Raw genomic sequence first — 20,430 nt, 5'->3', positions numbered from 1 at the left:
GCCACAGCCCCCACCAGTCCCTGAGACCACCCTTGGCGAGTGTCATCATTTACTTGACCAGTTTCTGTGGGGATCTGCATCCGTGACTCTTTGTTGAACACTTAGTTATTTCTTCCCCTTCTGTTTACCAGTCTAAGTTGACCCTTCTCTGAATATTGCTAAAACTATCAAAAACGATAACAATCTCAAATACATATTTTTTTAATCAGGAAGAAACCTTAGTATCAGATATAAATTTGAAGGTATTATTTATTACCCATGAAAACATTTTATTTTTGAGGAATATGGAAGTCCCGAAAGTCCCCAACAGTAAAAAAAAATTGTGTTAGTAGGGCTCAGACACATTTTATGCTGGTGACTCTTTTCCAGTTTGCAGTTTTGGCAAAAGGAGAACAGTGCTGAATTTCTGTGAGCAGGAGGGAGCGGTGGGGGTGCGGAGGAGCTGGAGGAGAGTCTGGGTTTCTGTTCCGACCTTAGCCTGTCATGGGAACATTGATGAGCTTGCAGTTCTGGGCCTTCAGCGACCTGGTTAAAGAATGCTGTTGAATTAGATGATTTCTCAGGTTTCTCTTTAATAAAATTACGTGAGGGAAAGCAATGTCACTTAAGAGACACTTTCAAGGGGCAGTGCCAGTGGTACCCAGTGTGAAAACTGTCCTACAGCAGCATTGCTATTGTATTCTGATGTGGATTCTAACACCGAGAAAATTTTAGATCCTAGTTCCAAATTGCTGTGGGGTTGTATCTATTAAGCCGGAAAAGGACTCGTTTCTAAAGAGTCTGGAACTTTCTATGTAAATATCTTCCTTCTAATGATGTTTTCTTCTTTCTTCTTTTGCAGTTATATTCATATAGTTCCCCGAAAACCTGCAAAGATAAGGAAGTTGAAGGAAGTAAGTGTTCGCTTCTAACAACTAATAATGGAATAAATTGGCCAACTTGGTAAAAATTTAAATGTCGGCACGGAATAATTGAAGTTTCACAGAAGCAGTAAATGCCTGCAGAGATGTGTTGCTCTTGAAGCCAGAACACACTGTGCAAGCTTGTCATACTTGTCAAAGCACTGAAGTAACCAAGTGGCGGAAGGCAGTGAAGAGAGGCTAAGATGTGCAGAGGGAGATAGTCATCTCTGAGGCACACCGTGCAATTAATTCAAGTGTTCATTTTCCTTTTGTTTTGGGGGGGTTTGGAAAGACAGGTCTCAGGAAAAGTTATTTAGAGTTATGCAATGCTGAAGCTAATTATAATGCTAAATTTAAAGATTTGTCCCAAGTGCTCAACATTTTTGTACGTGATAGACATTTATTAGGTCTACAGGACAGAACATTCCATCACACCGTTCTTATCATTTGATTCTTAGTAAAAATAACCATTTAATTTGTTTAAAGAGACATGCCTTTTTTATAAGCAATAAAAACCACAGTTTTAAGCCAGGTAGCCTGTTGATATTTAGAATTTAACATAATTTTGACTTAAAAACGGACTTATTGTGTGGATTATTACACAGGTGAGTTATTTTGAGGGTATCTACTTCTCTAAGTTGTAATGTTGCTGTTCTTAAATTTCCTCACCTGTAAAAGGGAGATGATAATAGATACCTCAGAAGCTCGTTGTAAGGACTAAATGGTAAAATCTGTATAATGTGCCAGCACTAGTTAAGGGCTTCCCCTCCACATCTTACAGAAGCGGCTCTTCTCTGTGTCTTTGGAGCATCACCCAGAGCTCCATGCAGGACATGCCAGCAGCCCCAGCATTGTTCACAGGCACCAGCTTCCAGAACGTTCCGCTGCCTTCTTGGAGTCTGCCCTTGAGGGCAGTTAAAATAAGTCAAATTTATTACTTTACTCACCTTAAATTGTAACTTGCCAAGGACGAGAGGGCAAGTTTCCAACTAGAAAGCAATTCTGGCAGTCACTGAATTTCAGGGCTACCTTAATAAAGAGTGTGGAAATGATTTGTGATCATCCTGACACCTCTATACCTGTTTCCCCTCTCCCTGTGGGGCTGGGAGGGGGATTAAGCAACAATTTTGGAAATCACCCTTGAGAATATTTGTTAGAGTTTGAGTCTCGGTTCATCCTTTGCATATTTCAGTGATTTAAATAAGATATGATTTAAAAGGCAATATTTTAGGACAGGGAGGAAATTTCAGACTATCTTGTCAAAACTTCTTGTTTTCTAGTAGAGGAAGCCTTGGTCTACAGACGTGAAACGCTGAGCAGGCACACCAGGATTTCTACACCCGCGCTGGCCTTGTCCTCCTAGGGCAGGCATTAGGTTGCTGGGCACTCACTCTATGAGGCTATAGTTACCCAAAAGAGTTTAAAAATTTTTTATTTTTGAATTTCCACTTTGTTCATTTCAAAAATGTGATTATAAAAGTAGTTCTCATTGAGAGAGGTGTCAAAAATACTGTGCAGAAAATCAAAACTACGGTGAGATACCATCTCACACCAGTCAGAATGGCTATTTAAAAATTATTTTATATTTTTTTCTTCAACTTTTAAGTTCAGGAGTACATGTGCAGGATGTGCAGGTTTGTTCCATAGGTAAACATGTGCCATGGTGGTTTGTGGCACAGATCATCCCATCTCCTAGGTATTAATCCCAGCATCCTTTAGCTACTCTTCCTGATGCTCTCCCTCCCCTCATTCCTCCTCTCTGACAGGCGCCAGTGTGTGTTGTTCCCCTCCCTGTGCCCATGTGTTCTTATCATTCAGCTCCCACTTACAAGTGAGGACATGTGGTGTTTGGTTTTCTGTTCCTGCATTAGTTTGCTGAGGATAATGGCTTCCAACTCCATCCATGTCCCTGCATGAGTACATTGTGTGATGCTGAGGTTTGGGGTATAATTTATTCGGTCACCCAGGCAGTGAGCATAGTATCCAATAGTTAGTTTTTCAACCCTTGCCCCATTCCCTCTGTCCGCCATCTATTAATAGTAGTATCCAGTGACTACTGTCATCATCTTTACACCCATGAGTACCTACTGTTTAGTTCCCACTTACAGGTGAGAACATGGAGTGTTTGGTTTTCTGTTCCTGCGTTAATTCACTTAGGATAATGGCTGCAGCTGCGTCCATGTTCTTTTTTATGGCTGCATAGTATTCCACGGTGTATATGTACCACATTTTCTTTATCCAGTCCACCACTAATGGGCACAAGGTTGATTCAATGACTTTGCTATACCGAATAGTGCTGCAATGAATGTATGAGTGCATGTGTCTTTTTGGTAGAATGATTATTTTCTTTTTCGAATGGTAGTTCTAAGTTCTTTGAGAAACCTCCAACGGCCCTGCATAGTAGCTGAACTAATTACATTCCCACCAACAGTGTATAAGCATTCCCTTTTCTCCACAGTCTCACCAGCAACTTCTGTTTTTTGACTTTTTCAAAATAGCCATTCTGCTATTATTAAAAAGTCAAAAAACAACAGATGCTGGCAAGGTTGTGGAGAAAGAGAACACTTTTACACTGTTGGTGGGAGGGTAAATTAGTTCAACCATTGTGGAAGACAGCATGGTGACTGCTCAAAGACACTAGAGGCAGAAATAGCATTTGGCCCAGCAATGCCATTACTGGGTATATACCCAAGGGAATATAAATCATCCTGTCATAAAGATACATGCACATGTATGTTCACTGCAGCACTATTCACAATAGAAAAGACGTGGAACCAACCTAAATGCCCATCAATGACAGACTGGATTAAAAAAAAAGTGGTACATTTACACCATGGAATACTATGCAGCCATAAAAAAAGAATAAGACCATATTCTTTGCAGGGACATGGATGGAGTTGGAAGCCATTATCCTCAGCAAAAATAAAAATTTTTAAACTCTTGTGGGCAACTATAGCCTCATAGAGTGAGTGCCCAGCAACCTAGTGCCTGCTCTAGGAGGATGTGATTTTTAATGCCTGAAAACTATTCCACCATGTGAGTTTATCATAATTATGTAGCTCATCCTCTTTGAGCAGACGTTTGCCTTTTTGCTATTTTAAACAGTGATATAATGTAATGGACCCTTTGTGGAGACACGTTTGTTCACATTAATGATTGCTTATAGAGAAGTAGAATTAACACGCATTATTTTAACCTCTTTACTATTTACTTCTGGATTGGATTCCATAATATTTCTGAAAACTTACATTGCTTCTGACAGCGTGTAAGATGCCCAACACCACCCTCTGGGGTCGTGGGGATGGAGCAGTATCATGTCAGCGTGCGTGGCCTGGAAGTGCCTGATGCTCATGATCCTGCACCCATTTCCTTTTGTGGAAGTAGTCACCCCTAAAAAGGGTTTGCCATTATTATTGTTTGTTGTGTAAATGCTTGTCTTGGTGGGACAAGCATTTGCCTGGACACATGTCAATGGTGGAGCCAACCCTGAATGAGTTGGAACCACCACCAAGAGCTTTGGCCGACACACAATTTACTCCAAGAACTCTGCTGTGCCTGGAGGGGACTGTAAGAGTAGCTGAGATTCAGAGCTGTGTCCTGCTGCCCCACACGAGAACACAGAGCTAACCAGTCACAGGACCGAAGGCTGCCCGTCACTCCCAGTGGCATTACTACTACTTACTAAACCATAGTTTGCCTGCCTTGTGGCTTATGGGGATGCACCTATGATCCCAGAGACAGTATAATACCTAACGAACTAAAAGACTTGTTGGCCAGGTGCCATGGCTCACACCTGTAATCCCAGCACTTTGGGAGGCGAAGGTGGGAGAATTACTTGAGCCCCGGAATTCTAGACCAGCAAGACCCTATCTCTACAAAAAATAAAAATAAAAATTATCCAGGCATGGTGGCACGTGGGAAGCTGAGGCGGGAGGATCACTTGAGCCCAGGTGTTTGAGGATGCAGTGAGCTATGATTGCACAACTGCACTCCAGCCTGAGCAACAGAGTGAAATCCTGTCTCAACAAAAGAGACTTGTCTTTGCTTGTTTTCCTTGCTTATTATGTTCCAGAAATAGAAATGCTTTGGTGAGATGCCAAGTGCCAGGACTTCATGGGTTTCTTTGTGAGGCCCCCATGCTGCCAATTTTCTATGTGACCGTATTCACATAGCCAGGGCTGAGATGCCTGCACGCCACACTGTGCATTGGAGAGTCGTGTCCTTGAATGCTTCATCATCGTGTTCAATGTCCAGAAGTTTCCTCTCTTTTAACACGGAATGTTGTGTGGCTTATGTTCTCAGCATGTTTTCACACCTATAGTCTCATCTGCAAAAATGGAAAAATAGCAACCATGTGAGTGAGGCAGAGCAGGCCTTAATACCTGCCATTTAAAAGATGAATAAAGAGTTCAAGAAAGGTTAAGCACCATCTGCCGTTGGGTGGCTCGTTTGCAGTAGAGCTTGGACTAAAATCAAGCATTCTAGGAATGACTCCAGGATTTCTCCCACTCTTTTCCCAGGAAAAGACCCATGACTGCTTTTGTACAACTTGCTATTATTAAATGAATTTCTTCCATTTAGTTCAAAGAACTCATCGTAGGAATTTTTTCTGATAGATGTTCAAGCCCTTACATCACAGAAAGAGAACCCTGGTGTGCAGTGGCAGCGGAAGGCACCCCCCAGTGTCTTGAGTGAAGGTGCAAAGCAGCTCTCCCAGGGAAAACGCGGGGAGCCAGCAGGATGGGGCACAGGGTTCTCCATGATCCACGCGCGGGGAGCCAGCAGGATGGGGCACAGGGTTCTCCATGATCCACGCGCGGGGAGCCAGCAGGATGGGGCACAGGGTTCTCCATGATCCACGCGCGGGGAGCCAGCAGGATGGGGCACAGGGTTCTCCATGATCCACGCGCGGGGAGCCAGCAGGATGGGGCACAGGGTTCTCCATGATCCACGCGCGGGGAGCCAGCAGGATGGGGCACAGGGTTCTCCATGATCCACGCGCGGGGAGCCAGCAGGATGGGGCACAGGGTTCTCCATGATCCACGCGCGGGGAGCCAGCAGGATGGGGCACAGGGTTCTCCATGATCCACGCGCGGGGCTGGGGGAGCTTCCATAGGAAGAGCACCAGAATGAGGGCCTTCCCCCCTCTGCTGCTCCACCTCTTTCTAGAGTGAGTTGAGAACAGCTGCATCCCGGGTGCCCAGGGTCAGGGGAGCTGCATGTCTCGGCCCTAAAAGCTCCTGGAGACCTTGTTGGAAGTTAAGGCCATGTGCAGCCCTTCCTGCACTGGTTCCAGCTTGATAGGCCTTGGTCTGATCACACACTGGGGTTTAAGGATGTTTACAGTAGCATTTTGTTTTTAAATTACGAAATGCTGGGGACAAGCTGAATGTCCACCAGTACAGAAATGGCTAAATGATTCATGTTATGTCATCCCAGGATTAGATCTGTAGGGATTGATCTCAAATGGTATCTGTCAGAATGTGAGCAAGATTAAGTGAGATGAGCTTTGTAAATCACTTTTCCTGTGCTTTTGACATACAGCAAGAGCTCAATAAGTAGTTGGTGCTATTATTATTCATAATGCCTTTAAATTGTAGCTGATCCTATCCAAATTTGAGATCCATGATTGCCTACAATTTGAATACCAGTGTAAACTGTTTTACAAATTAAATGTGGCATAAGCTTTTGCCAAGTCCAAAAATTCAATGTCTAAATATTTTACTAAGTCATTTAGCCTCAGTTTATGATACAGTAATACAGAGCAGAAAGACCTAGCTTCTGTAAATTATTCTTTCACAGAATTTCTGTTTTGATCAAAATATATTCATGGGAAAATTGAAGAAGCTTCCCAAGAGATTTTGATTTATGTAGAAATTTACTTAAAATTAATTAGAATACCATAATATACATTTAATATTGTAATAGAAATGATTTTTAAAATACTTCAATATAATGAATTTGAAGTTGCATTTCATTAAATGGAGGGACAAGGACAATTAGATTAGGAACAAATGCTCTTGGGGTCTTGGCTTTCAATGACTGTGCCATGTTGGTTTAATGAGAAAAGTGTCCTTGGTCTTAATTCAATGGAAGGACTTCTATTATAGTACAACATTGAGATTTCTGGTTTGTAATCTCAAGTTGTAGAGATTTAGGCAGATTTGCTAGGAACAGATGAATCCCAATTCAATGTTTTTTTTCCCCCCATGAAGGATCTGTTTCAATTCTGCTCTTTCAGTGGGCCTATCCTGGACTAAACAACAAGTGTACCATTCATTTAGACCACATTTTTGTCATGGAAGAGAAGGATGTGATTTGCTGAGTTGAATTTTTTAGATCACTGAAGCCTACCAATGAATCTAACTCAAAGGATGTTTTAAAATTAATTTCTTAATATACATTTTAACAAAGTGTTTTACATGATTTCCTGCCTTACTGAAAAGCCTGGAGAATAAAATTTAACTTTGTCCAGGTGACTCAAGCTTAGGCTGCAGTACTTTGGGCTGGCTGAACCAATACTCACTTCCACTATACTTCTTAGTGATCTTGCCAATGGCGAGACCACTGTTTGCCGTTTGCTGTTGACCTGTCAGGAACACATTTGGAAGCTTCTGCTTCCATTTTTAAAAAAGTACCCTATAATTCATGCTCATTGTAGAAAAATGAGAAAATATATGTAATTTAAAAGAAAAACATATTCATAATCCTATCATTCAGAGATTAACTACTGTTTTTCCATATGCTTTTGACATGTACACATATACCTACATACATGTATATACTCCTAGCTTTATAAATGTATTTATTTAAGCAAAATGGGAGCATAATCTACATTTTTTTTCAAAACTCCTTTCTATTTAATGATGTATCATGAAATCTCTACATGTCAAGCAATATATTCCTGTAATACTTTTTAGTGGATTTAGAATGTTGCATTAAGAGATGTATAACATATGTTTTTAAAACCAGCCTTCTTTTGCTTGACATTTAGAGAACCTTTTTATATGTCCTACTAAACTGCTCTCCTGAGAGATTATACCAAGTTAAATCTGTGCCCATTGTGAGACTGGGTGTTTCCCATACCTCCCAAACACTGTGTGTTATCCTTAATTTTCCCAACACATTGCCATGCTGGTGCCATAGCTTTGTGGAAATATCATGGGCTCTGTAATTCGGACAAATTAACTTCTCTGATGCTCAGTTAATGGGTATGGCTGTATCTAAGAAATAGGGGTTAAATGTAATTATGCATGTATTCTGCTCATCACAACATCCTAAACTTTCCATCCATCCATCCATCCATCCATCCATCCATCCATCCATCCATCCATCCATCCAATTTAATCTGAATGCTTGTGTATTTGGAAGTGTTTGCTTTCCTGTGGCTGATTATGCCAGAGCAGCAACACAAAACCAAATAATATGTGTATGTGTACTAAGCCCAAAGGTTTTTTCACTAAATACTTCTTGAGCACTGGTTATGTACCAGGTACTATTTGAAGCAGTTGTACAAAAAGGAAAAACATCTCTGCCCTCAAGGAGCCTGCATTTCAGGTGGTGAGACAGATAATAAACAAAATCCATACAATATAGAGTATGTGGGGGATATGAAATGTCATGCTGGGGGCTGTTTGATTTTAGGATGACCAGGTGGTCTTCACTGAGGAGGTGACTTTTGAGTCCAGACTCAAAGAAGTGAGGGAGCTGCCTATTTAGATATCTTGGGCAAAAGCATCCTGAGAGGGAGAACCGATGGTGCAAAGGACACTGGCCTGTTGTTCAGGGAGTGACATGGACCTTGAGCAAGAGTGTTTGGGTGCCATGTTGATAGCCATGAGTTAGGAGGCTGCTGCAGTGATCCAGGCAAGGGACAGTGGGGATTTAGATCATTGTGGTGGCGTTGGTGACTATGAATTCACGCTGGGAGTCAGTGTGGGCAGAACAAAGGGAGTTCCGATGACAGGGTCCTGGAATGCTTAGAGGGTAGGGAGGTGAGAAGGAGCAGAGAGGGCTGGAGAAAGTCCAGGTGAGTGCAGGATGCTGGGTGATGAGAGACAGGGTGGGCCATCTGTGTCAAACGCTGCTGACCAGACAAGGAAGATGAAGACTGAGATGCTGACCAGACAAGGGAGATGAAGACTGACATGCTGACCAGACAAGGGAGATGAAGACTGACATGCTGAGCAGAAAAGGAAGATGAAGACTGAGATGGGACCATTGGATTTAGTAATATGGAGGTCGTGGGCAGAAAAGAATAGAAGAGAGATGGGAGATACAAACTGCTCTTTAAATGCGTTTTGCTCTAAAGGAAGGAGAGAAATGTAGAGGTAACTGGAGGGGGAAACAGAGCGAAGAGAGTTTTTCTAAGAAGTGACATCATGTACGTGATGATGGGAGTAGCCATTGCAGAGGGAAAATTGATGATGTAGGACAAAATAGGGAGAATTACTTGAGAAATGGCCTTGGGTGGGTGAGGAAGATATTATGAAGAATAATAATTGCTGTCTCTATAGGACCTGCCTATTCTGGACATTTTATGTAAATAGACTCAGACAACGTGTGACCTTTTGCATGTGGTTTCTCTTAGCATATTTTCAAGGTTCATCCATGTTGTAGTGTGTATCAGGGATTCGTTCCTTTCTAAGGCTGAATTCCATTCTATTGTATGGATCCACCATATTTTGTTTACCCATCCATCAGGTGGTGAACATTTGGGCCTTGTTGGTCATAGCCCTGCTGATAGGGGTGAGGTGGTCCTCTTTCTCAGGAAATAAAATCATTTCTTTCCTTCTCTTCTGAAGCTCTTCTCTTCTCATTTTCTATGACTGTTTTTTCTTTTATTTGTGGGACTGTTGTCATTGCCTGTCTTTTGAACACTGCTGTTTTGTAGGGTGCTCTCCAATTCATTTTCTCTTCTAGTTCAGGCCACCCCCACTCCATTCTCTCCATTACTTCCATAATCATCCATGTGCCAAAGACCCCCAGGTCTCTCTCAAAGTCAGGACCCACACCTCTAGGCCTCTGTCACTTGGGTGTCCCAAAGACATCTCAAACTCAGCATGTCCAAGTTTGAACTCATTGGCCTCTGACTCCAAACCCAATTGTTATTTTGTGTTTCCTATTCCAGAAGATGGAACTGCCCACCCAGCTCCTAAACCCAGAAACCTGGGCATTTTTCTCAACCCTTCACTCTCCCAGCAACGCCCCCAGTCCCTCCCTGCCCACCCATCCCACCTCCTGATCATCTCTCGAGTCAGCTCACCTGCTGTCATCTTGGCTGCTCCTAGCCTTGTTGAGCCTGCCAAGTTTGGTCACCTGGAAGGAGTCCCATGCCTTCCGCTGGTCTCCTTGCTTCCAACCTTGTCCCTTTCCCATGTGATCACGTCACTTCCCTTGTTCACATACATTAAGTCACTCCTCTTGGCTCCAGGGAGGTGAAGTCTGCACTAGTTACCATGACGTTTAAGGCCCTTCTTGATCTGGCCCCTGTGTTCTTCTCCAGTCTCGCCTCTCACCGCTCCTCCCTCTGTGTCTAGGATCCAGTCCTTGATGGATTTTCAGTTTCCCAAAGGCCTCTTCATGCACCTATCCTCGAGCCAGGGTTTTGTGCATGCTGTTCCTCCTGCTTGTTTAACTCAACTGACTGTTTTCTGCTTATAATTCAGGTCTCAACCTAACGGCCTCTTCCTCCAGGAGGCCTCCTTTCTCGCTAGTGAGGGTCAGGTGTTCCTCTCCCATGCTTCCATGGCACCCATGCTGGCCGCAGCAGAGCCCCTGGCACCTGGCACTGTAATTGCTTGTTGACTTGTCTGTGTCCCTCTGTGCTCCCAGCCCTCTGAGGCCAGGAGTGGTGTTGGTCTTTTCCACCACTGCATTCTAACTCAGCACAGTTCCTACCATCAGAGGTGGGTCCTCTATGAATAGGTCTTGAATAAATGAATGAAGCAGTGATTGAGTACTTACGGGAAGGCTGGTGGCTGGCAGGATCTTAGGGGCAGGTATTCTCCTCTCCTTGGTTCTTCTGTGGGTTGGCCTAGATGAGGTCTTGCTTCTGAGTGGGGCTGACCAGGCCAACCACAGGCTCCACAAACCGTCTGGCTGTCTGATTCTATGGGATGGCTTCTCTGGCTCTTAGAGTCAGCAATTTTGGAGGCATGGAGAGCATCAGTTCTCCTTATATTTTTTAGCAGGGAGTGCCTCTGTGGGTGCATGATACATAAATCAAGTGTGTGGCTGTTTCTATCAATGAGATTCACGTGGCCAGACCCCAGGTTGGTCCCAAGGAGTGAACTTCACCTGTGTTCAGCTCTGGGACATGCCTGGCTGTTGCTCTCTGAGAAAGTCCAGGGCCTTGTGGACTAGGGGGCAGCATAGGAAAGATGGGGGTCTGTTTTCATCGCCATGCAGTTAACACTGGAAATGAGCAGACCCTCACTGAGCATACACTCTGAAACAAGCTCTGTGCTGGGTGGAGGCTTTTCCTATTGTGTCCGGAGTTGGTCCTGCCAGTGGGTTTGTGGTCTCGCTGACTTCAAAAATAAAGCCACGGACCTTTGCAGTGAGTGTTACTTAAAGGTGGCACGGACCCAAAGAGTTTTATAATCCTCTTGCTAGCTACAGAGTGCTGACTGGTGCATTTTACAAGCCTCTTGCTAGCTACAGAGCACTGATTGGTGTGTTTTACAATCCTCTTGCTAGCTACAGAGCGCTGATTGGTGCATTTTACAATCCTCTTGTAAGACAGAAAAGTTCTCCAAGTCCCCACTCGACCCAGGAAGTCCAGCTGGCTTCACCTCTCACTATCTCAGTGCCTTACAAAATCCTGCAGGCTTGGTGCAGCTGTTTCCATTTTTTTTTTTTGGGACGGAGCCTTGCTCTGTCGCCCAGGCTGGAGTCCAGTGGTGCGATCTTGGCTCACTGCAAGCTCTGCCTCCAGGGTTCATGCTGTTCTCCTGCCTCAGCCTCCTGAGTAGCTGGGACTACAGGTGCCTGCCACCATGCCAGCTAATTTTTTTGTATTTTTAATAGACATGGTGTTTCACCATTTTAGCTAGGATGGTCTCAATCTTCTGACCTCATGATCTGCCTGCCTTGGCCTCCCAAAGTGCTGGGATTACAGGTGTGAGCCACTGCGCCCAGCCAGCTGTTTTCATTTTCCAGGGGCTCTTTCCTGCTGCCTCCCAAGCCTCTGGCTGTCCACATTGGGTGTAATTCTGCTTCCTCATTCTGAGCTGGAGCTGCTTTCTTTCTCTTTCCTGCCTTTTCTAGTATGCTGAAGGGTCACCGTGAAGATTAGAGTTGACGTGGGTTGGAGGCCATGATAATGGGGATGGGGCAGCCATGTCAGGCATCCCCCTACCTCTGGAGCCCATCCCACAGGGGTTTGACGGGGCTTTGCCTGATGTCTTGGAATGTTGGTGGACACTCCCTGTGTTCTAAAGTGTCAGGTGTAAAAACATGAGAGAGGCTTCAGGTGCCAAACCAGCCCCCCACATCACCCTTAAACCTTATATAAGGACTGTAAGTTAGTAAGTTTATTGAATGAAGAAACTATAGACAGTAGTGGATGCTGTGGCATTTTCGCTCTCCTCCCTGTGGGTGCCTCATGCTCCTTCAAATCAGAGGCGAGGCTCCAGAGGATAGCTCAGAGCTCTGGGATGCTGCAGGAGGGACCAGGTCGGATGCTGCAGGGTAAAGCACCTCTTGAGAGGGTGAGGGTGTGCTTGGGACGACCCAGCCCATGTGCCAGGGGTTTGGGTTTGCAGGTGAGTGTGCAGGTGGCACCTGCTTCCATCATCCTCAAAGCACCTGAAGGATGGTGGGCTCTGTGTTGCCTGTGAAGACAGCATGGGGAGGCAGCAGCTGTGGAAACTGCACTTGTCCCCTCTGGGGAGCTGGTGTGGCAAAGGTGTGTGCCTTTCCTTGGGAGGCAAATGGATGCCTTAGAAGGTGGCCAGACTTGAGTTGTTTAAGAATCATTGCCAGCCATGGTAAGGGTCTGTGGGGATGTAGCAAAAGGTTGTGGTTTGAAGCAAGAGTCAGCTGCGGAAAGTATCAGAAACATTCTGCATCAGGAACAGTCCAGCATGGAGTCTCTGTGAGGTTTTCAGAGGAACTCACTAAAGCCTGCACCCTCCCTGCCTCCCCAAAAAGCCACATTCGGACACCTGCCAAGGAAGAGGACATAGGAGGTCAGATGACAGGAGCTCCAGTTGTATTAGACACTCTCTTGTTCTGATGCCAAGATGAGGAGGAGGTCGAAGGCAGAGTAAAATACTGTGAAACAATGAAATAACCATGTACCCTTCCCACGTGCAGCTGGGTCAGGCTTGAGATAAGGGGAGAAACTCTCAATGGGATGTAGGATTAGGATTTAAATTGGACTGGGCAGGACATTCTCTATGTCTGCTGAGATGATCAGATGATTTCCCATTTTTAGTTTGTTAATATTATGAATTACATGAATTGATTTTCAAATATGGAGCCAACCTTGCATTCCTGGGGCAAACCCCACTTGATCATAGAGTATCCTTTTTATACTTGTTGAATTGTTGTCTTGGTGGAAAGGTATTTGGAAGATCTTGTCTAGAATTGGTATTGTTTCTTCCTTAAATGTTTGATAGAATTTACCAGTGGAGCTATCTGGGCCTAGCGTTGTCTTTGTGTGAAGAGTTTGAACTACAAATTCAACTCTTTAGTAAATATAGGGCTCTTCAGGTTATTTCTTCTTGAGTAAACTTTGCTAGTTTTTGTCTTTTGATTCGTTCATTTCGTTTAAGTTGTTGAATCTGTTGGCATGAAGTTGTTTATAACATTCTCTTATTCTATTAATATCTGTAGACTCTGAAGTGATGTTGCCTCTCTCATTCCTGATATTATTTGTGTCTTCTATTTTTCCTATATGTCCCTCTACAGGTTTATTAATTTTATTGAACTTCTCAAAGAGCCAGCTTTTGGCTCATTGTTTTTCTCTATCTTTTTCCCCGTTTTCTATTTCACTGCATCTGTTCTAGTTTTTATTCTTCCTATTGTGTAGGGAGGCGTGCGTCTCTTTGGGGAACCCTGCAGCACCTGCTGCAGGGTTATTCAGCAGAGCCTTCTCTGTGAATTCATCCTGCATGGTGCTGAATATATGAGAGTTGATCAAAACAATTTGCTTCATATGAGATCCTCCTGTAGTGAAGTCCTTTCCTGATGCTAGATTCTCGCAGGCTTTTAGTTGGATATTTTGCGTGGAAGGGGCCATGGAGGGTATGTTCATGGAGGGTAGTTGGAGCAGCATTGGAGAGAAGGAGAGAACAGGAACTTTGGAGCCCAAGACAAAACAACAAAGCCACAATAATTGCTGTTTGATATGATTTTGCTATGTCCCCACCCAAATCTTATCTTGTAACTTCCACAGTTCCCATGTGCCGTGGGAAGAACTCCCACAATTGAATTGTAACTCTTAAAATTCCTATGTGTCGTGAGAGGAACCCAGTGGGAGGGATTGAATTATGGGGGCAGGTCTTTCCTGTGCTGTTCTCGTGATAGTGAATGAGTTCATGAGATCTGATGGTTTTAAAAAAATGGGAGTTGCCCTGCACAAGCTCTCTTTGCCTGTTGCCATCTACATAAGATGTGACTTGCTCCTCTTTTGCATTCCTCCATGATTGTGAGGCCTCCCCAGCCATGGGGAACTATAAGTCCAATTAAACCTCTTTCTTTTGTAAATTGCCCAGTCTCTGGTATGTCTTTATCAGCAGCGTGAAAACAAACTAATACACTGTTATCAACTGAATCCTCATTACAGTCATTTGCTAAGCACTTGACAATGCGTTATCTCATTTCGTGTTACTCACTTTGGAGGCAACAACTTTATGAGGTGTGCACTACTGCTATTAGCATTGCATGCAGGAGGCAGCTGAGGCTCAGGGAGGTTATACAACTTGATCAAGGCCACACAGCTAGTAAGTGGCAGAGCCAGTACTGGGATCCTGGATGATCCAAAGCACAGGCTCCTGAGTACTAAGCTACATGGGTATGGATTTCAGGACTCATTTTGCTAAAAAGTAAAATAAAATGTTTTTTGATGGCTTATCATGGCCAGGACACTTAATAGGTTTATGTTGTTGGGAAGATGATATAACCTCTCTGATTCTTTGTTACCTAGATATTTTGCCTGGTTATGTTGAGGGTTAGGTATGAGTGCAGGTAAAGAGTCTACTGCAATGCTTGATCCATGGTGTGTATTCAATAACCTGTAGTTGCTCCTTGGGGGAGATACACCTGTGGTCATCTCGAGTCTTCCGTCTTTGATTTAGATTTGGTTGAATTGCCTTGGTTGAAGAGGTCTAAAGCTCATGGCGTCCTTCAGCCTCTCAGGACCGATGACTGGTGTGAGTCTTTGGCTCTGACAAATGTGAATGAGGCTGTCATCACCATCAGATACATATGCTTGACATTGTTCAGGAGATTATTTTATGAAGTACAGAGAAAAAAAATCCAGAATCACATTACTTGATTGCTGGAGTTATTTAATTAGGCAGGTGATAGCAGGGTTAATGAATCATTAACACCTCAAAAGAGCAATTAGCTCATTGTTTCCATAATTTTATGCAATGAAGCAGAAAGCTGGTACTTAGGGTGGCTGTATTTTAATAGAATTTTGCAGAGGATAATTTCTGTTGTTTTGTTTTCAAACTAGGCCTGTAAATTCATGTTCATTGTTGGTACCCATGGCATTAGTTTCGTTACCATGAGTATGCAGGTGTATATAATTTTATATATAGTATGATAATAGGGTAGAATGGATGCAGGTGTGCATTTCCACCTTCTTCCATGGCCTCTCTTTTCCTGGAATCCTTTTCAGAGCATCAGAGCTGTTTTTCCCTAGTCATGGTAGCATTCACTCATCCATTATTCGTTTGTCTTCATGAAATAGTTATTGAATTCCTGTTAGGGGTCACTCATCGTTCAGGCACTGAAGGTACTTGGTTGAACACGACAACCAGGGTCCCTGCTCTCAGAAGCTTCCATTCTACAAAGGACGATGGAAGCAAATACACAAACAAGAAAGCAGAGGCAGGATGAAGTGCTTGGATGAAAGTAACTGCAGGTGTGTGACTGGGCAGGGAGGGCTTCTGTGAGGAGCTGACGTCGAAGTGACTTCTTAAAGTAAGAGGGGCAAACCAGACAAAGATCCGTGAATATGTTCCAGGCTCAGGTCCTGTGTAGGAATGGGCTGATGTTTCAGGAACTGCAAGAATGCAAGCATGGCCAGAGAGCAGGGAGGCTGGGAGGGGTGCAGAGACATGGCAGAGAGGCAGCCAGTGCCAGCTTGCATGGCCCGAGGCTCAGTGTGAGGGGTAGGTAGAGTAAGGGCGGGCCTCACTGAGGGACATCACACTGCCTTCTGACTTGTGTTTACAAAGGCTACTTTGCTTGCCCTGAGGGAAGGATTGTCTCGGGGCAGGGGAGAGATGGTGGAGGCAGCGAGGAGTGAAGGGTCCGTGGTGTGGCTTTGAAGTGGAGCTGACGGATGCGCAGTTGGCATAAAGGATGAGAAGACTCAAGAACACCTCCCAGATTTTGTAGTTGAAGAAATGGGGCCGGGGTGGCACCATTTTCTGAGATGGGGAAGCCTGGGTTGATCCACTGGCTGTGGATAAAATCAGCAATTCTATTTGAGCCATAACAAGATAGAGGTGCCTGAACAGCTCCCCTTCCCCCTTCTCTGTCTCTCTGTGTGTTTCTGTGTGTTTGTGTGTGTGTGTGTGTGTGGCACTCTCATTTATTGAATTGAATATTTATTACTGTGTTATAGGTATTGCATTGTGCCTTTTATAAAATGTTCTCATTGTTATCTCAATATTATTCTCATAAGAACTCTGTAACACACGATGATCCCCATTCTAAAAATTAATCAGCTGCTGCTCAGAGAAGTGTAGCTGCTTCTCCAAACCACATGGACGGTAAGACGTAGAGCTGGGATTTGAATTCAGATTTGACCAATTCCAAAGCCTGGGGTCTTCCCATCTGCCAGGCTGCTTCTGAGATTCACTGTGTTCTCGCTGCCTCTCGGGCAGCTCTCTATTCTGACGAAAGGCATTGTAGGATCCCAGGGAGGTGCCAGAGTGGCCTCTCTGCAGTGACTGTGGCTGTCTTGGTTCCTCTCACCCTTCTTCCAAAGCCCCCATGAGACACACCTCCCTGGTCTCCTTCGGGGACAGAAGACCCAGAGTAACTCCTGTCCCCTCTCCTCTTTTAAAACACAGTTCTGTTAATGAGGTGTGCAGCTCATTCTCACTGTGCATCTGGGGTGCATGGCTTGGGTGCTGTTCTTGGCCACGGCACTTTCATAGATGACATTTACTCAATTTGGGGTGATGTAGTCGAGCTCCTGTAACATTAATAGGTTAAGTGGTTTGTCTCGTGGTTTTGTGTGTGTTGTGAAACCTGGCTGGGGTCTGGGCGTCAAGAAGCAGGGCCCAGGAGGACCCTTCCTGCTGGGCCAGGCATGAAGAGTTATTACCACTGTGTCTGACTTGGGGAGCAGAGCCCCCCAGTTGTTGGCCTGACATTGGTGTGGGCAAGTGGGTAGGCAGCAGACCCCTGGCAGAGGTGAGGTTCAAGAGCTGAGTCCCAGGGCAGAGCTAGGAAGTGAGGGAGGGACACGTTTATCCGACCTGAACTCCTTGTTGGCAGTGGACTCAGATGCTGAGCTGCTGGAACCTCTTCTGTGCTAAGTTGGGTCTGGGTTGGGAAGGGAGAGGGGGCTGCAGCTTGGAGGGGAGGGTGTGGATTAGCAGCGTTAGGTGTGGAAGGAGGCCCTATTGACAGGTTCAGGCCCCCGACCTTCTGGGGGATGGGGTGCAGGTAGGGCCCGCACCATGGTGTCTATGCTGGCAGTTTCCTGGGTGGGTGTGAAGTAGGCAGTAGGAAGGACACCGAATGAATTTGGCTTAGTGACGGCGGGGGGGATGATCGATTCTGATGTCAGCTTACAGGTGGCTTCCCAGCGCTGGGCCTTGGAAGGGCAGTGGACATGTGCCCTGGAGGTGGAGAGGCTGTGGGGGCTCTAGCAGAGACCCTTGTTGTGCAGCAGAGGCCCCGGGAAGCACATGGACTGGCTGGGGGCCAGGGTGGTGAAGGAGCATAACATGGAGGGTGTAGGGTGCAGAGAGTGATGAGGCTGCCAGGTGGATCCCAGAGGAAGACAAGCAGAGAGGGAGGAGGCTGCCCGGTGGATCCTGGAGGGAGACCGCCAGAGTGACGAGGGTGGCCAGGTGGATCCCGGAGGGAGATGAGCAGAGAGTGAGGAGGCTGCCAGGTGGATCCCAGAGGGAGATGAGCAAAGAGTGATGAGGCTGGCCAGGTGGATCCCGGAGAGAGACTGCCAGAGAGTGATGAGGGTGGCCAGGTGGATCCCGGAGGGAGATGAGCAGAGAGTGATAAGGCTGCTCGGTGGATCCCAGAGGGAGATGAGCAGAGAGAGATGAGGCTGCCAGGTGGATCCTGGAGGGAGACAAGCAGAGAGTGACAAGGCTGCTGGGTGGATCTGGGAGGGAGACTGCACCCAGTGGTGTTGTCGGGAAGACGATGGTGTCCGTGGGAGGTGACAGAGCGGGACCCTGGCGAGGATCCCTTGAGTGGATGTCACCATCGTCCAAGTGAGAGATGTGGGGGGGTGGGGGTGTGTGAACCAGGTCGTGGGACTGTAGTGGAGGTGTGTGCAGTGGCAGACAGGGTCCCAATCCAGGGGAAACCAGGGGTGGGAGGTGTGAAGGGACCCCAAGCTTCTTATCCTGGTGGGCTGGGGATATAGAGATGGAACGCGGACAGGGGAGCAGCTCTTCAGAGGAAGGCCAGGCCTGAGGTGCTGGGATGTCCTCGGTGAGCCTCAGCCTTGTGGGTGGGACCAGGACCCTGTCACTCAGCACAGGGTTGGGGGTTAACATCCCTTCCCAATCAGAGCTCCCCCCATTTGTTTTTCTGCACATTCTTAAACAGTAGGGCCATGAGGATGACAGGATTTGCTTACCTGGGACAGGTCTCAGTAGTTCTTTTCCCCCTTTGTGTCTTATCTGCAGTGGACCTGAGACTGAAGCTGTCACCAGGCCATAGTGGTTGGCCCGGCCTCTCAGGCTGCATTCACAGCAAACAGGAGAGAAGGCGGAGGGGCTCCCGCCTCCTGGCCAGGACATTCTGGTTGGAGTGTTGTAATGAAATCAGAAGTGACATGTCCATTCTTGGGGCCCCATAACTTGGCCAGCAAAGCTCCTCGGCATAGTAGGCCATTGACGCATGCTTCTTGGGGACCATGGAGAGCCTCCCTAGCATGGACGCACAGCCTTTGGTGCCACCTTTGCCCGTCAGCCCAGCCCCCGCACCCTGCACTTCCCTCCATGTGCAGTGCAGAGTCCTCAGCCCCAGACCACCTCACGCTGCACTTGCTGGCATCTTCTCCTCCCCCAGCACCTGGTCTGCCTTTCTCTGTATCCCTCCTGGACCCGCCCCTGGGTGTTCTATTGACAAAGGGATTCCCCCCCTTTCTTATGTTTTAGGGCAGTGCCGTGCACACTGTTGAGTTTGATGAGTGTTGGCTAATTTGAACTGAATTCCCAGGTGTGTTTTTTCCTTTTTCAGATCAAACCGGTGGTGCATTGTGATATAAATGTGCCTTCCAAGTGGCAAACATATCATCGTATATCTCGACATATAAAGTGAGTACAATATTATGGGTGAAAAAATCAAACTGTGCCATAACTCCCTAAAAACAATACTTTCTATCCTGACAAATGCCCCTCAGCCCCCTTTCTGTCCCTCCTCCCCTCCCCTCCCCCCCCCCCCCCCGCTCTCTTGTGCTCTCACTCCCTGACAGGTGATTTCTTTTTCCTAGACCACCTTCTCTCTGATTCAGCTGTTCATGTGCTACCTTTTCTTTCTCCTCTTGAACCCTGATTTTGGAAAAGAAAAGCAATCCAATCACTATGCCGTTGTTTGCAGAACAGTTCACCTGGGGATATGAAGATAAGAGCATCATACACACAGCTTAGTTTTAGGCTCTGAAGCTTTGTTTTGATTTTTTTTAATGTAGCAGTTGCAGCTGCAGCATGTTGAAGGGAAATTTAAAAGCTGTTTCCCCCGCCCCTTGACCTCTTGCTACCAAAAGGCCCTCGTGGGCTACAGCACATCCAAGTCAGGTGTTGCTACAGGAACGGAGTGCGTTAGAGCCTCATTGGCCGCTGCCCTGGGATGCCGCTGGCAGTGCCAGGCACCGAGGTGCTCAGTGGGAGGCACTGGGGATAGTTGTGAGCACTGTGTGCATCCACCTGCATTATGTTTTTGGGGTTGGGAAAAGACACACACTTGACTTGAACGAAACGTTGGTTTACATCCCAGCTTTTCATCTTATCAGCTTGGGACCTGTGCCTGCTGCTTCGCTCTGAGGCTGAGGATGTCTCCCATTGTGGAAAACAGGGCTGAGAATATCTGCAGCACACTGTGGTGAGGGTTAGCTTCAGGAATGTTTGCAGCCAGCCCC

At 45.9% G+C, this 20,430-nt stretch overlaps 1 protein-coding gene across 5 annotated transcripts in view; it reads left to right on the top strand.

The window, feature by feature from the left end:
• Positions 1-20,430, top strand: part of DCDC2C (doublecortin domain containing 2C) — a 139,375-nt gene that overhangs the window by 4,583 nt on the left and 114,362 nt on the right. For all 5 annotated transcript variants that reach the window (XM_525678.8, XM_016946397.3, XM_054677682.2 and 2 more), the window contains exons 2-3: positions 842-893; positions 19,533-19,609. In XM_525678.8, the coding sequence (XP_525678.5) occupies positions 842-893; positions 19,533-19,609 (129 nt within the window). The remainder of the gene's footprint in view (positions 1-841; positions 894-19,532; positions 19,610-20,430) is intronic.

Source organism: Pan troglodytes, chromosome 12 (assembly GCF_028858775.2).
Source record: "Pan troglodytes isolate AG18354 chromosome 12, NHGRI_mPanTro3-v2.0_pri, whole genome shotgun sequence".
In the NCBI taxonomy this organism is placed as follows: Eukaryota; Metazoa; Chordata; class Mammalia; order Primates; family Hominidae; genus Pan; species Pan troglodytes.
Note: the sequence above shows the minus strand (reverse complement) of the source record. Positions and strands in the feature narration are given on the sequence as shown.